The sequence below is a fragment of the Aspergillus steynii genome, assembly GCF_002849105.1.
Source record: "Aspergillus steynii IBT 23096 chromosome Unknown P170scaffold_9, whole genome shotgun sequence".
NCBI classification, from domain to species: domain Eukaryota; kingdom Fungi; phylum Ascomycota; class Eurotiomycetes; order Eurotiales; family Aspergillaceae; genus Aspergillus; species Aspergillus steynii.
This window is the reverse complement of record NW_020194406.1, coordinates 68643-83886: the sequence shown is the minus strand read 5'-3', so window position 1 is coordinate 83886 and position 15244 is coordinate 68643. Positions and strand designations below refer to the sequence as shown.

The following is a 15244-nucleotide window of genomic DNA, read 5'->3' as shown; positions in this document are numbered from 1 at the left end:
ACAAGAAAAAACGACTTCCCCCTCCAACGAAGGTCATTTAAGTATCAACAGCTACATTTTTATCATAGCTGGGATATCTCCATGGCCCACGGCAATTCGTCAACCCCGTCCAGCTTCGGACGACCAGGGGAGCGGACCGAGTGTAGAGATCGGGCTTCCGAGAGTCGAGACCCCCGGAAATTTGGATTACCACAATGTCGTATTTCGTGGGTTCTGAAAGCATCTTCATCAACATCTCTTTCATTCCACAACTCGGGCTCCGTGGCTGTGGCGCTTCGAAAGCTTGAATGGCTGCGGGCATGAGCTCGGATGTGCGGACCGACCTGCATCTTCTTCCGAGGACTTTTCAATGGAACCCCCTTTGTAATCGACTTTTTCTTCGGCTGAGCTCGGTATTTGTGGAGTCGACAACCTGTGGATCCACATCGATTGGGAGTCCGATGGGATGCCGCATAATGGGATACCGACCTAAAGGCCCTTCCGTGACAGCAACCCCCAATGTCCCCAATCCGTGGAGTCGGTAGATTTCTAGTCCCAATTTTATCTAATCTGCCTTCCGAGCAGAGCTTTCCGGATCGACTGCAGAACAAATAAAGAATGTAAAAGAAAATCTGATGGTCCGAACCATCCGGTGGGATACCGTCAGATCGCCCACCAGGCCCAGATCCATGACGTAGTGCCAGCACAAGACTGCATATTTAGTCGTGCCTTTCTGCGCTCCGATAAAAGTCAGTCAGATACACCCGCACTTTCTGGTCAAGAAACACTGTCATCCTGTGCTGTCCTTCTCTACATCATGTCTTTCGCAACAACCGATGATGGCCAGGAGATCTACTATGAGCTCCACGGAACATCTGGCCCGCTTCTAGTCTGCATATCCGGCTACTTCGGTGTCTCGGATCTCTGGAAGCCCTTGATCTCACTATTGGGATCGAACTATCGCTGCCTTACTCTCGACTCCCGCGGCTACGGGCGCTCCTCGAAGCCCGATACGCCAGAGCTTTACAGCGTGCCACGACACGGCGAGGACGTCGCGACCGTCCTCAAGACTGCAGGTCTCAGCGCCGAGCCCAAGATTTTATTGACGCACTCAATGGGCGGGAACATTGCCAGCTCCTACTTTCTCTCCCATCCGACAAGTGTGTCTGGTATCATCTATACGGGTACCTACTACGACGGACCAAATATGGCTCGCTTTCTATCGCGCGAAGACCTCTGGGCGGGCGCCGAGAGCCCATCCAAATGTGTGGATTTCTACGCGAATATGAAGCTTTCGAAGGATATTGCCCAGGAGGCTGCCAAATGGCCTGCTCATATTCGCAAACACAACGGTATTGCGCTTGCTAGCTTTGCAATGGCCGGCCGCTACGCCGAAATTACGGTGCCTACTGCCATCATTCAGGGAGCGGAGGACTTTGCGGGCCCTATTGGGATCACTATCGATCCCATGGTGGCAGAATTGCCCTCATGCAAGCTGACGACGCTGCCTGGAGTCTACCATTTTCCTCCGACTGAGGCGCCTTTCGAGGTCAAACAGGCCATTGAGGACTTCATCCGTGCTCTATAGTGTTTTGGCATAAGTTCACGAGGCAAGCCATGTATGAAGTTCAACCGGTCTATAGAAGTCAAATTCCCAATAATCAAGGTTTTTTTTGACACTGGTCTAGAGTCACTCATATAACTCCACATGGGTAAATTAAATTCAGTAGTAAAATAAAATGCATGATGCCCCAAACTCATAATTCCCAGCCCGTAGTACCGGTCATGCGAGAGGACTATACCGCAGATAGCCCGAGGGAGCAGTATGCATTGGACAAATGCCGTATTTCACCAGCGCAGGCCTTAGATAGACGCCCCAGAACCAATCAACCAATCTCTAGCGTCAGCCATTCAGACAGCAACGTATACATCGCAGTAGCCTGCACAATGCAGTCTATGCCTGCCAGTACATCGGCTGAGTCAGCGCCCTCGGTTCGGAAGTTCGGATCGTCGGATGCGGCGGAGAGGCGACTTTCTCGCCAACGAGACTGACACTCCGAGCTCACTCGGTCCAGAGAAGAGAAAGACTGCTTAACAATATGGATAGATCCGCGGAGGAAACGCCAACTCGGCGGAGCTCTTCACCACACTACTCCCGCCCGATCACCCGAATCTCGCGCGCCTGCGAACAGTGCCGTGCTCGCAAGGTTCGATGCAACGGTCACACGCCCTGTTCGAGATGCCAATCGAGGCGTTCTCGATGCGAATATCGGCTGCCGAAGCAGAGTTCACGCAGCAGCAATCTGGCTTCGCAGGCTGCTGCTGCGGTTGGTGATCTTAGTAGCACTACTAGTCCCGCCGGTAGCGCCTACCACGTCACCGGGGATCCATTGCCTAGTTACAAAGGGCATACCGACCCAATCCAACTCAAGCGACAGCGGGAGCTCCGCGCAGGGATTGGAGTATCAAATGTCGATACGGGTGCATTCCAATTCTTCGGTACAGAACTCTAGGACGGGCCTGTCTCGGGAGCTTGGTACCTTGTCGCTCAGCTGCTAATCGGGCAAATTAGGGCCTTCGTCACAATTTTGCTTCATCCAACGCCTACACGAGCGCATTCAGCATAGGGGCACCGAAGCTGCTGTCGGCTCGGGCTCCTCCGCCGCCGATGGCGTGCGGAGATGGAAATTAGAACAATTTCTGTTCCCCATGTCAACCGAAGCCAGCACCGCAAAGTGTCAACCCGACGCATGTTTCCCTCGCGAACTAGGCGATTCTTTCATTAGCGCCTATTTCGACATTATTCACCCACAAGCGCCAGTGATCGCCTATTCCGATGTCCTGGAATCATGGCAAAACCTCTGGTTACCCCCGTGGCAGCGGCAGGAGGTAAAGGGAGACGATATCCTGTTCATGGTGCTAGCTATCGGAGCAAGAGTGTCGAGTGTCCAAGGGCAGCAAGACATTTCGGCATCAGAAGGTTGGGCAAACCACTTTTCGCACAAGGCTGTGGAGCTGAATGCCATGGCCGACGATATTTGTCTTTCCACGACTCACTTTTTTCTTCTCCGGGTGAGTGTCCGCATCACAGCACACGGTCCAATAGACAACTAATCATGATTGGAATCCATAGGGGATCTTTGCCTACCAGCTGATGAGATCAAACGATGCATATCTTCATCTCGGCACTGCGGCTCGTATGGCCATGGCTTTAGGGATTAATCGCCTGCAGGTTGTCGACGGAGCGAATCCCAAGGCTCATCGCTTAAGATCCACCTTCTGGACAATATACGCACATGAACGCTCCTGCGCGTTGTACACCGGCCGCCCGTCGATTTTTCGCGACGATTTGAACGATGCAGCGTCTGTGGAGGACCTATCAACTTCAATTTCCCCCGAGAGCATCGAAAACAGAAAGTATCAAGAGCCAATGACCGCATGTGCCTTCATCCGCGCGATGGCCAGGCTCGGACACATCGCAGATCGCGTCGCCGTGCAGATCTATTCTCCCCACCGCGCTTCAACCATGGCGAATGTCGCCGAGGCCCATGAGGCCATCATGGAATGTGATCTAGAACTGCAGTCGATCACGAATGACCTTCCCTCGTATCTGCACTTCTACGACTCCGGGGCACCCCTCGGGCAGGGATGGCAGGAAGTCCAGCGCATGGCCTTGGGGAACAGCTACCATTTCGTCCGCATGCTCATGTATCGACCGGCGCTGGTGTTTGCGACTTTCTTTGACACTCGGGCGAGCGCTCACAGTCATGCAGTAGGGCCCATGCAGCTTGATCGGGCAATTCACGAGACGCTCCACAGCGCCACCAGCCTCGTAGAACTCAACCACGACGTCTATTTTCGCCGGCACCCGAGTGCGAAGTTCGACGGCTCCTCCGGTACGCTGTTATTATCCGCGTGCGCGACTCTGCTTTACGACGTCCTCGATCCCATCATCACGTCTGATCATGCGAAGGCCATCTTTAGCACGGTCGAACTCGCCATCCAGTGTCTCGATGAAATGCAACATGCGGGTCCCATGAGCGGCAAAGCGCTCAGCCTCGAAGTGATGGAAATTGCTAAAAGCACGATTCCCTCCGCCGGTGAAGACACCGAAATCAGCGAGTATCTCCTTGGTTCATTTCCATGGCTTCAGTAAGTCTAGTTTGCTTGCGCTTTTTGTCAGCCGGGCGATCCGATCTGCTAACCATCTTATTTTAGACCTCGATCATATGGTCCTCAGTCTGGAGCCGGTCCCTTTCCGCTCGCGCATGCAGAGACTTCCGGTGTGCCCACTCGCATGCCCGGTGCAGCGATCCCAATGGATCCAATGCCTTTGGTGGCTGCTCCGGAGGCCAATTACATGTCGCATTGGCTAGAGGCTGGGTTCGAGCCGGAAGAAATACCGAATTCCTTGTATTGATTCACTTCATGGCTATTTGGTTTTCTTTTGCTTGTACATGCCTTGTGGAGTAGGTAGATAGATCATGCGCGAAATTCGGAAAACGTTCTTCAATTTTTGAATTTCTTTCTTTCAACAGGTCATTTGGCATCACTTCTGTTTGTAACATACCCTTGCGTGTCGTTACCACGGTTCCAATCCTTTGGGGGCGCCAGGAAGCGATATGTAATCTAGTAGAGGGTCCGTAACTCCGGTAACGGCATAGGTGGTCTTAGGCGCTGTTCCTTCAGCTAATCCCAGTCAAACTTCTTAATAATTTGTAAAGTATCTTTCTCTTTCTTTTACCTCGAATCCCCTGACTACTCACAAAATATGACATCGAGCAACCCAGCCCTGGTTATCCCGCCGACCATGCGAGCCTGGGTGGGTGTGCGACGCGGCGCCGCCCGCAGCGCCCTCGAGCTGGTTGCTGGCTTGCCGACACCTGCCATGCCAACAGGATCGTCGTCCGACGTCCTGATCCGCGTATCGCACGTGTCACTGCAAGTGAATACCGAGATGTTCCTGAAGGTGCCTAAACTACCTCTTACCAGCCCGTGGATCCCGGAGCTCGAGCTGTCCGGCGAGGTGGTTGCGGCCGGCGAGGGCGCTCCCGCCGAGCTGCGCGATGCAGGTACGCACGTTGTCGCTTTCCAGACCGTCCCCGGCTTCTTTGTCTGGGGCAACGGCGTGCTGGCTGAGTACGTCCGTCTACCTGCAAGCCAGGTCGTCCGCGTCGACTCCGCCGTTGATATGGCGTCGGCCTCGGGCATCATATGCTCCGGCTGTGTCGCGCTCAAGATGATCCGCGCGGTGGGTGTGCGCGAAGGCCACACTGTGCTCGTCAATGGAGCGAGCGGATCAGCTGGCTCGGTTCTTGTGCAGTTGTGCAAACTGCGTGGTGCTAAGGTTGTCGGCGTGGCTAGCGGTGGGAATGAGGCTATGGTGCGCGGCATGGGCGTAGATGAGGTAGAAAAGGATTCCTGGGGGGTCGGTACTCCCAAACTTGACTAATAAGCGTTTAGTTCGTCGATTACCGCAGGCACGATCCGCTCCCAGCCTACTTGGCGGAGCATTACGGAGACAGGCCGTTCGATTTTATCCTCGATTGCGTCGGCACGCAGGCGCTTTTTGCCAACTCGCCTGCCTATCTTAAACCCGATGGTGCCCTGGTCAACATCGGTGTGCTCGAGGGAATTCTAGGGATGACAGTCAACATCCTGCTCAATACCTTGCTACCCACCTGGCTGGGTGGCGTGCCCCGTCGCTACATCATGTTCAGCTCGCCACCGGTGCGCGACGACATCGTCTATCTTACACGTCTGGTCGAGGAGGGTCGCCTGCGTATCCCTGTTGACTCCGTCCACGATATGGAAGACGGATTGCTCGCCTACGAGCGCATCGCAACCAAGCGCGCGAGGGGTAAGGTTGTCATTAAGGTGCGCAATGAGTAATTGAAGGCATGCAAGTGGGCCTCTTGCTCGGATATTGAGTCAAAACAGCCTGTGTTTACCAGATCCACGCATTTGGATTGTGTAGATATATCTTCTTTTGTTAGAGATGTTTTACGTGGATGTGTTCGACAGCAGATAAAGTTGATGCACTGCTGCATTATTTGCCCACAGACGGTATGGGAAGGGGAACTCCAGCAACAGTATGTTCATTATCTTGTATTAATAGAGAATCTCTTCAACGCCATGCTGATTTGGTCTGTGACTAATGGACATTATCCCCCTAACACTTCGGGCACTCTATCCTACAAGCCCTAGCCATTGGTTTTTTCTATCACTTCTTCTCGATCTCCCTTCCCGCTTCCGCTGTAACTACGACATTCTATTTATTCATAACTTGGTTTGTTTTACCGTTTATTCGATTTTCCAGTTGGAATTCTCCAGGCATCAAGCCAAAGCCCTAAATCTTGGCATCGGACCGTCGGAATGACGGCATCGGCTCGGAGCGGAATGCGGAATAAAAGCCAGGATAGACATCGGCATCACCAATCACTTCGGCGTTCTTCGTCTCTGACTGATCACTTCTAGTTATTCCACTCCGTCAACGCGCAATATTCCTGCTCTAGCATCTCATACCCGAAACCGAGCGCGTCTATCCCACCAATCAATCACAATTACATACCTTCTGGTCGCGAACATGTTCCCTCACTTATCACTTGATGAATCAGGATTAGGCACTAGTGTATGGTTTAAACCCCATCCTCATCCTCTCCCCTCTCCCCCCTATCGAACAATCCAACAGCCCAAGCACCCAGTCCGGCAATGCTGAAAAATCCAGCCGATAGGTAGAAATGCATCCCGAGACCTGCTCCGCCGAGCTTTAGCCCGACATTGAATGCAGCCGCCAGAAGAGGCGACCCAACTAGTGTTCCAGCGATCCTGGCGACCGCAAGAAAGGAATAAAACGGTGCGATATCAACCACTCGGACAAGCGATGTCCCGTACGACTGGATGGAAGCCGAGAATCCAGCGGCAAGAGTAAAAATGACAAGGGCTAGGTGGGTTAGTTCTCTTTCGGTCGAACACGGCGTGAAATCAAGGTGCACGTACAAAGGGTCAGGGTTGTCGCCGAAGGGGACAGACCCAAGAAGATTGCACCTACGATGCCAAATATCGAGCTCACTCGGGATGTCCACAGATCTACATCTTTGGGCGAGAAATGGTGTCGCGATGTCAGTGTGCGGGTGATGCTTGGGAGGATGAGTAGAAAGAGGACCAGGTTGTTGATGCCTCGGAAGGACACAAGATAATTCGCCTGTCAATCATTAACCTTGGCTCTCTGACTGAGACAGGGTATACTGACCTCTGCAAGGCTCCACTCGAATTTCTTCGATGCATACTGCACCAAATAATCCAGAGATTCTCCCGCGAGCATTGACGAAAGAAACGACACCCCGATCAGAATAACCCCGGTTTGAGCCTGCATAAATCTCGCCAGTGATTTTATACGTGATAGAAGATTTTCTGCTCGAGATTCTTGCCCACTGGTCCCTTGGCTGGTCTGCTGCTCATCGCCATCTTTTTGAAACCTCGTTGAGTTCGGGATGCCCCAGACGACCGCAATGGAGAGAATTTGCAACGGAAACCCCAGTAACAATGGATTGTAGACACTGGTCTCCATGAGAGTCGACCCTAGCAGCGGCGCAATCACCTCAGATACCAGCTGAGTCGACGCGAGATAGAAAAAGGCTTGCGCTCGTCGTTCCTCCGAGACCACGTCCGCGATAATGGCGTGCACGATTGCCGACAGGACCACCGTTCCTCCACCAATAGAGCGCAAAGCTACCGAGGCAAAGAGGAGCTCGAGTGGTACGATGTTGTGGAAATAGCATACCACGACTATGCTGGCGTCTGCGAGGATTTGGCCGAGGATCCCGAGGATGAGAACGAGAGTTCGGCCTTTGGTATTGGACAATTTGCCAAATGGAATGGCCACGATGAGAGCTACCGTTTACTGTGAGTGCCCAGCTGGGTGTGCATCATGGATGGGGGCTCTACCGGTCAAATTCTCGCCCATTTTCAGCCATGCCTGCATCGATACCAGCGCTCCTTGAACCTCCGGCACTTTACACATGCGGTCTGTGATCTCGAGAACGAGTCCAGATGGATCCTCCGGCTTTGGTGTATAGAAGCGCTCGCAGAGAATGGATTCGTAAAGCTGCGTTTTCGGCGTCGCGCGCATCGTCTCTGCAAAGTCGAGGCATAGAGCCGCGATGTAACAAAGGATCGGGATTCGCCATGTTTGCCAGACGGAGATTACATGGTGTCGGTAAGTCTGGGGGTCTTCATTGGATGGTGATCTAGAGAGAAGCGGTGTGTTTTCATTCATAATGAAATTGAATGGCTATGGAATCCTGAGGGTGGGCAGATTGAGCTCTTATATCGGACAGAGGACAATGTTGTCATACCGATCGGGATAACTGCGTTGTATTCCGAACTCCGTGATAAGCACTAACGGGTCTAGGCTCAATGTCTGGGACTACGTGGACAAGAGTATGGGTAATTATGATAGGCAGACTATATAGAATGGGCCGCTGGAGAAGGATCCGATCGGGCTTTTACGAGGGCAAGGCTGCGTGTTGTTGGTTGCTTCATTAAGATCGTAAAAAGGCTCGCACAGGGGCACGGAATAAGTGGGTAAGGATTTTATCCCGAGGACAATAAAAATGAGGCGATGGGAGGGGAAGTGGTTAAAGAAAACTTGAAGAGGGGGAGTATAATAAATATGTAAAAATAAAAACCCCTACTCTGAACACAGATGGGAAAGGGGATAGATAATGCATAATAAAAAAAAGAGATGCAAAAAAGAAAGCTGGTTCCAGAGGGGGTCGAACCCTCGACTTTGGCGTTATTAGCACCACACTCTAACCGACTGAGTTATGGAACCGGTTCTTATGATGTAACCTCCCATTTGTGTTTTATGACTAGTCTCTCACCTTTCCGGCTTTGTGCCCCTTGCTATGCCTGGTTCAAGTCGGAATAATTGAATCCCAAATTGAATCGTCAATTTATCTTGAGATGATTACGTGGGATAATGTTTTTCTACAGGATGTTGCTCCTTAGCACGTCTTCTCAGTACGTCCAGTCCTTTTTCCTAAGAATAATGTTGATCAGGAGCTGAGATGTATATTGTGCACCCGAACCATGCTTTGCATATAAATTTCACTCGGGATTCGCACTCAAACCAGCGAAACGAACAATTGTAGTAAAGAAGTGCACTTGGCTTTCGGTTCCTTTATGCCTTATCGAATATATGCATCCTTCTCTCTTCCAGTCCTTTGTGTCCACCATTGATCCCGCGGTCCAAGTTTAGGTATTGTTTTGTTGACATCGAGGCCTACCACGTGACGCGGGAGGCGCTGTCCCTCCGTCGCGATCGCGAGGCACAGAACAAACTCACCTTCTTCCATCCCCTTAAGATGATCGAGGCTCATCGCGCGACGACTTTGTCGATCGATAGTCTTGCCAAAAGCACATGAGATCGCGTTTCCAGTGTTCTAAAAAGCTCCTTCGTGGGTTGAGAATGTCATGAATTTATAACTAGCTACTGTGAATAAATCTAACTACACAGAACCCAAAAGGAAGAAGACCGAACCATCAATCGATCGTCGAAAACGTCAAAATCAAAATCATGACTCGTTATCGGATTTCCCTGACCATCCCAACGCGTTTACTACATTCTTCAGCGTCCGCTGGAACTTCGGCATGTTCTCCGGCATGATCGTCGTATAATGCGCGCCATCCACCTCATGGAACCTGGGATCATTTCGTGCAAAGTCAGCCCAGTGGTTCAACTTGGTATAACGGTATTCATGCCGCGAGCTGGCTATGTCGCGTAGCGGGTCACAGAAGAAGACGTCGATGTGGGATACCGTGCCGGAGGGATCACACTCCCAGCCAATCTTCTGAAGAGAAAAAGAGACGTTGACCCAGGTATGCAACGAAGCCTGGGATAGACCCAGCGCCGACGTTCGCTCGGGGTCGGCCTCGGCCAACACGCGCGCGACTTGCTCGGATTTGGGCAAGGGCCGCAGCTCAGAAACCATCTCCCTGGAGCGATCCTCCTTAATGATGTTGCAAAAGTGTGAGATTTGTGCCAGACCTGCGGACCAGCCTAGCTGACGCATGCGCTGCTTGATGTGCGGCGGCAAGTTGGAACTGCCCAGGAACTTCACTTCTTCCCCTTCGGCCTCGAGTTTCTTGGCAATTTCGAAAGCCAACACACTGCCGTACGAGTATCCCGCCATCGCGTAGGGACCTTTGGGCTGCTGCCTTCTCAAGGCAGTGTAGTACGTTGTCATGAGATCGTCGAGGTTTTGGAAGGGCTCCTCGCCTGGGTTGAACCCACGCGGTCGCATGGCATAGACTGGCCGATCGGGAAAATGCTGCGCCAGTGCCAGGAAGACCAGGATCTCACCGATACCCGGGTGGAAAAACCAAAGTGGCGTCTTGATCCCGTGAGGTTGAAGGGTGACAACGGCCTGGTACTCACCGGCCCGTGCGGAGGTTTTGAAATGCTGGAGCGCTGATGCCAGGGAGCGAATGGTTGTATTGGTCATGATGGTCATCATGGGAATTTCCGCAATGCCAAAAGTCGTTTCGACGGCACGCTTGAGCCGGATCAAGTCGACCGAGCTGATACCTGTGTCGAGGATGGGCATGTCAATACCCATATCCATGTCCCACAGTCCAATAGTTTGCTTGAACACAGTCATTAGCGTGCAATCCATTTCATCACGCGGAGCCGAGAAATGTGCATCGTGGTACGATTGAAGGATCCTTTCGTTCAGTTCCTCTTGATCGGTGTATTTCCCCTGGATCATCGCATTCTGGATCTTCGAGCGCGACAGCTTACCGAGCGTGGTCTTTTTCAGTCGGCCGGGTGCAAGAGGCAACACGCGCGGCCGAGCGGAGGTGAACAGCATGGCAGTCCGAATGAGAGCATGAAGCATGGACATGCGGGCTTCGGTATCAAATGATGCTATCTAGATGACGCTTGAAGTGGACCAAAGTAACGGAGCCAGGGCGAAAGCCATCGACACCACGAAGCCACTCCGCCTTCTCTGTGACCAGGTCGCGAAGCTGGGCATAGCTCAATTGCGTGGGAGGACACCGATCGCCTTCGGGGTAAGCAACGATCCCGGCCGACGACAACGCCGACTGCTCTAATAGAGTCACAATATTGGCTTCCGGGACGGGAGCCATGATGCGTGAAAATAACTGCGAAAAGAACCCGAGCATGGAGTGGAAAGAGCAAAGCAAAGCCAAAGAAGATGTAGAAAAACAAAGAAAAAAACAAAAATGGGGGAGATCAGATGGGGAAGGAAGTCTGCATGGGACATGCAAAAACGTGGGGGAAGACAGCATGATACATAAAGGCTGTGCATTTATCTGCGAGCCATGCCTCGGGAAAGAACTTCTGGATCCCCCCTCTTCCCTGTCACTACATCTGCAACTTGTCGAAAGTGGTGATACTGCATCGAAGGGACGATCACTCTGCTAAGCGCGTGGAAACTTTTCTGGTCCATTGGATCCACCGGCGGCCGTGGCGCGGCGGCTTGATCGGCAACGAATTGCAAGACATCAGAGTAATTGATTAATTCTACAATTGATTGATGATTGCTTTAGCCGAGGCTGGGGGCTACACCATGAATTGGCACAAGGGGAGTATTGATTCTCATGTTTTATCTGGGGTTTGAAGCATACACGCCGACAGCGCAGGATGCCTGGCCAAGCTCCTGATAGATATTTCTCCATCCCCATTAATGACCAGCATGCATCCTTGACCATGATTACCCCAGAGCAGAGTAGCCACCGCGTGGCCATTCGCAGATATCAGTACCGTGCGGTTCTTGATGCACCTGTTTGCTGGATGGCGTCTACCGAAGCAGGCACAAAGCCGGGAGGATTTTGCCCTGATGCAGCCATGGCTGTTTGCTACTGAGCAGACGCCTGTCTTCCGAAAGGCACTGAACTCCACCCAGGAACTAGATCATACGGATTTGACCGGCACATGGGGCAGTTACAGATGTCCGAGTGGAAAAAGACCAGTACGGTAGGATTGATGAGACTTGGGATTAAGGTGTTGGCAAGCCCCCTGTCGATCCTAAACCAGACATCGCCCACAGGCCCTGTTTAGGGCGTTTGTGTTATCGGTCATCAAGCTCTACTACGGACATTTCTGCGGGAGGATCCGGCTTCACTTGACCTCGTTTGAGGGCTTCTTGGGCTAGCAGACAGGGCCCGACGTTGGACCGTTCCGCCGACCAGCCAGATCTCTGGGTACAACTCGGGGCAGTTCATAAAATCGTGTGTCTTGTCGTTCAGGAATCTTTACAATAGCATTGATGAACCTTGAACCCTCACATCGCACAGCCAGGGGCACGATGGCCATCAGGACATCAAGTTGGCTGCCATGGGCCAAAAGCCGGCCCATGGGAAGAGACGGCGTCGGAAACGAGTCTGGGCAAGGCCTACCGATATAATATTACAAAGCCTTCGAGTGCGTGCTCGGACTACAATGCGCTACTCCTTTAGTTGTGTTGGTTTCCGGAGTTTTGAACACATGGTAAAAAGTACGCTCGCTCATCTGCTCTGGGCTCAGGTGGATTGTCCGTATAGCGTTGGTATGGATTGTATTTCCGGGTCCGAGGGATTCAAGGGGCACTAGGCCTACTGCAATAATGTAACGCGACGCCGTGTCGATCCACCGTGCGCATGTCCTCGTTGAACAAGATGATAGCAGCCCAGTCAGCAGGACGCAGGACTTTCGCATAGTTCCCGGGCAGACAGCGCCACCGACATCATTTACCCCTGGCACCCCGTCCTGCTTTAGGGTTCCAGCGGCCGACAAGAGTCCGACTCCGGCCTAATAATGCAGCGTCTAGCATGCTGGTCCGTCGGGGGACGAGTTCCCCGGGATGGCCCGCAATTGGCCTGAGCTGTGGAGCAGCAATCAAATCTCCATCGGCGGATCAACCCCCGTGGACCCGCGGCCTACGGAGTAGTTACCTTTCTAAATATTCCCGCGAAATGACGTCCGCGAGGGGCTGGCGTAGTTGCAGTAGCGCCGCAGGGGTGCGCCTTTAGTTGCGTTAGGGCTGTCTTACGGCCGGCCTGCCATTTCGCTGCCTCTCGTGGCTTCCGCCGAGCATTTCCGTGGCCTGGCAAATGCAGGCCCAGCAGATTGAACGCCATCGGCTAACAATAGACGCTGGGCGTTTCCTGGGCGTTTCCTCTTGGACGTACCCGTTTTGCGGCCGTCATCCGCCTCACCTCGGGGCTTAAAGAATTCTCTCCCGGCCCAGATTTCACCCGTATAGTCTCCGTGTACAGCCACCCGTGTCAAACCCTTGAAGATCTTTCCAAATGGACCGCTCCAACATCATCGGCCGTGCCTCTGAGATTGCCGAGGTCGCTCGCACGTTGGCGGACGAATTGGCTCGTCGCCAACTGCCCGAACCCTCGTTCGAACACGGCCTGCCCGCCCCCCTGCAGAGCGATGCGCCCGACTCGGAGGCGCCGGCGGCACGCGTGAAATTGCTGGGTCTGCTGGATGAATTTCATGATGTTTTGACCGAGCCCGCGTTGTTGGGAAGCCCGGAGCTGGTATGTCGAGCCAGTTCCCCTTGGTTAGGGCTCACTCTGACCGCATTTGCAGCGCAATCCGTCCATGAGCGTGCAAGCGCTGATCCGCCTGGGTGTTATCGAAAACTTCCCTTCGGAGGGAACCACGGTCCAAGACCTGTCAAGCAAACTCAATCTGAACGAGAACATCGTTCGCAGACTTATCTCGCACGCTGCCAGTTACCATGTCTTCTTCCAGTCGAAGCATGACTTTTTCGTGCATACGGCGGCTTCGCGTGTGCTCAGCGAGAACGCTGGAATGCGCTCTTGGATGTTGATCGGTCTGGCAGAAACCATGCCTAGTGCCTTTCAAGTGAGTGGTTTGTCCGAGTGACGGGTGAAGAATATCATCTTAACTGAAACGTAGATCGCGGATGCCGTCATTCAACACCCGAACTCGGAGGAGCCGCAACACAGTGTAAGCTTTTTCATTGATTTCTTCTATAGTCTGGATTAACGATTCCAGGGTTGGAACATGCAAAATAACACAGACTTGCCCATCTTCCGGGCTCTCGCCGATATGCCCGACCGTGCCAGCCGATTTGCCAACGCCATGATGTGGCACGCCCAGCTTCCAGGCTACTCGCCCCAATACCTCACGGAATGTTTCCCCTGGGGAACCGGGAACCTCACTGTGGTTGACGTCGGCGGCGGTATTGGCCATATTTCGCGCGCATTGGTCGCTCATGACCCTACTGTCCAGTGCATCGTGCAGGATCGCGCCGAGGTTGTCGCACAGGGCGACGAGACGTTACCGGCAGACCTCAAGGATCGGATTCGTTTCCAGGCGCACGATTTCTTCCAGGAGCAGCCGGTGCACGGGGCTGATGTATACCTGCTGCGGTTGGTGCTGCATGATTGGTCGAATAAATACGCCCAGAAGATTCTGCAGGCACTGATTCCGGCATTGAAGCCCGGCGCGAAGATCGTGCTAAATGACCGTGTGGTTCCTGGATACGGCGAGGCTCAGCTCCTGGTAGAGCGAGAAGCCCGGTATGTCCTGTCCGAAACACCTCTCGTTTCACACTCACTGACGATGGATCAATCTAGGGATCATGACATGTACATGCTCGTTCTCCAGAACGGCCAGGAACGCACGCGGGAAGACTGGGATAGACTGCTCCGCGACACCGACCCACGATTTCAATTGACTAACGTGTCCAAACCGCCGAAGTCGTACCTGGCCATTGTGGAGGTAACGTGGGAGGGGTAGAGCTTCCAGCTGCATGACTATATGACCGGCGTTGTACATGGATCTAGACGACAACAGACTTGGCTTGATCATTGTCCCACATGGTCCTATACAGCGTACACTGCATTGTGGGCTTTTGCACGGAGAGAAAGTTGCATGCAAGTGGGGACGCGAAGCATTCGTTGCTGAATCCTGCATCCTGCTCGTTTAATTGTTGTCGCGCCATGCTTGGCTGGATGGGGCAGAGAATCCCAGTTCTGCCGCCATGATTCATGGCAGCTGGTGCGGATTCTTGCGTGAATAGAATGTCCCGCTGTAGGAGAACTACTGCGGATGTCAAAGGATTGATGCAGGGGTTTTATTTATTGCGGATTTGTCTGGCTGAGGACACTGTGTTTACCCCGACCATCATATTATTGTTGTTATTCTAAGGGAAGGAATTCTGCAGTTGAAACGCGCTGTATCCAGGTTTACTATAATAAAACCCAGCCAGCACCT

At 52.9% G+C, this 15244-nt stretch overlaps 6 protein-coding genes and 1 non-coding gene across 7 annotated transcripts; 4 read left to right on the top strand and 3 right to left on the bottom strand.

The window, feature by feature from the left end:
- Positions 1-749: 749 nt before the first annotated feature.
- On the top strand, positions 750-1653 carry P170DRAFT_440490 (alpha/beta fold hydrolase). The gene has a single exon (XM_024850090.1). The coding sequence runs from the start codon at positions 797-799 to the stop codon at positions 1565-1567; it is 771 nt and encodes a 256-aa protein (XP_024699418.1). The 5' UTR covers positions 750-796; the 3' UTR covers positions 1568-1653.
- Positions 1654-2044: 391 nt separating this feature from the next.
- Positions 2045-4490, top strand: P170DRAFT_513377 (Zn(II)2Cys6 transcription factor). Its single transcript, XM_024855102.1, has 4 exons — positions 2045-2478; positions 2552-3051; positions 3113-4131; positions 4198-4490. The coding sequence occupies exons 1-4, from the start codon at positions 2079-2081 to the stop codon at positions 4397-4399; spliced, it is 2121 nt and encodes a 706-aa protein (XP_024699417.1). The 5' UTR covers positions 2045-2078; the 3' UTR covers positions 4400-4490.
- Positions 4491-4789: 299 nt separating this feature from the next.
- P170DRAFT_450317 (NAD(P)-dependent alcohol dehydrogenase) lies at positions 4790-5871 on the top strand (the record flags this gene model as incomplete). The annotated part of the gene is made up of 2 exons (XM_024851115.1): positions 4790-5386; positions 5443-5871. 2 exons carry the CDS (start codon positions 4790-4792, stop codon positions 5869-5871), a joined length of 1026 nt encoding a protein of 341 aa, XP_024699416.1.
- A 746-nt stretch (positions 5872-6617) lies between these two features.
- P170DRAFT_416513 (MFS general substrate transporter) lies at positions 6618-8257 on the bottom strand (the record flags this gene model as incomplete). Its single annotated transcript, XM_024847123.1, has 4 exons — positions 6618-6922; positions 6979-7183; positions 7232-7872; positions 7927-8257. 4 exons carry the CDS (start codon positions 8255-8257, stop codon positions 6618-6620), a joined length of 1482 nt encoding a protein of 493 aa, XP_024699415.1.
- A 484-nt stretch (positions 8258-8741) lies between these two features.
- P170DRAFT_t184 lies at positions 8742-8815 on the bottom strand. The gene has a single exon. It is a non-coding gene; the product is annotated as a tRNA-Ile (tRNA).
- A 742-nt stretch (positions 8816-9557) lies between these two features.
- On the bottom strand, positions 9558-11133 carry P170DRAFT_479884 (non-ribosomal peptide synthetase; the record flags this gene model as incomplete). Its single annotated transcript, XM_024853732.1, has 2 exons — positions 9558-10913; positions 10969-11133. 2 exons carry the CDS (start codon positions 11131-11133, stop codon positions 9558-9560), a joined length of 1521 nt encoding a protein of 506 aa, XP_024699414.1.
- Positions 11134-12977: 1844 nt separating this feature from the next.
- On the top strand, positions 12978-15192 carry P170DRAFT_392138 (S-adenosyl-L-methionine-dependent methyltransferase). Its single transcript, XM_024845962.1, has 5 exons — positions 12978-13536; positions 13589-13867; positions 13922-13972; positions 14021-14547; positions 14605-15192. The coding sequence occupies exons 1-5, from the start codon at positions 13297-13299 to the stop codon at positions 14765-14767; spliced, it is 1260 nt and encodes a 419-aa protein (XP_024699413.1). The 5' UTR covers positions 12978-13296; the 3' UTR covers positions 14768-15192.
- The last annotated feature ends 52 nt before the right edge of the window (positions 15193-15244 follow it).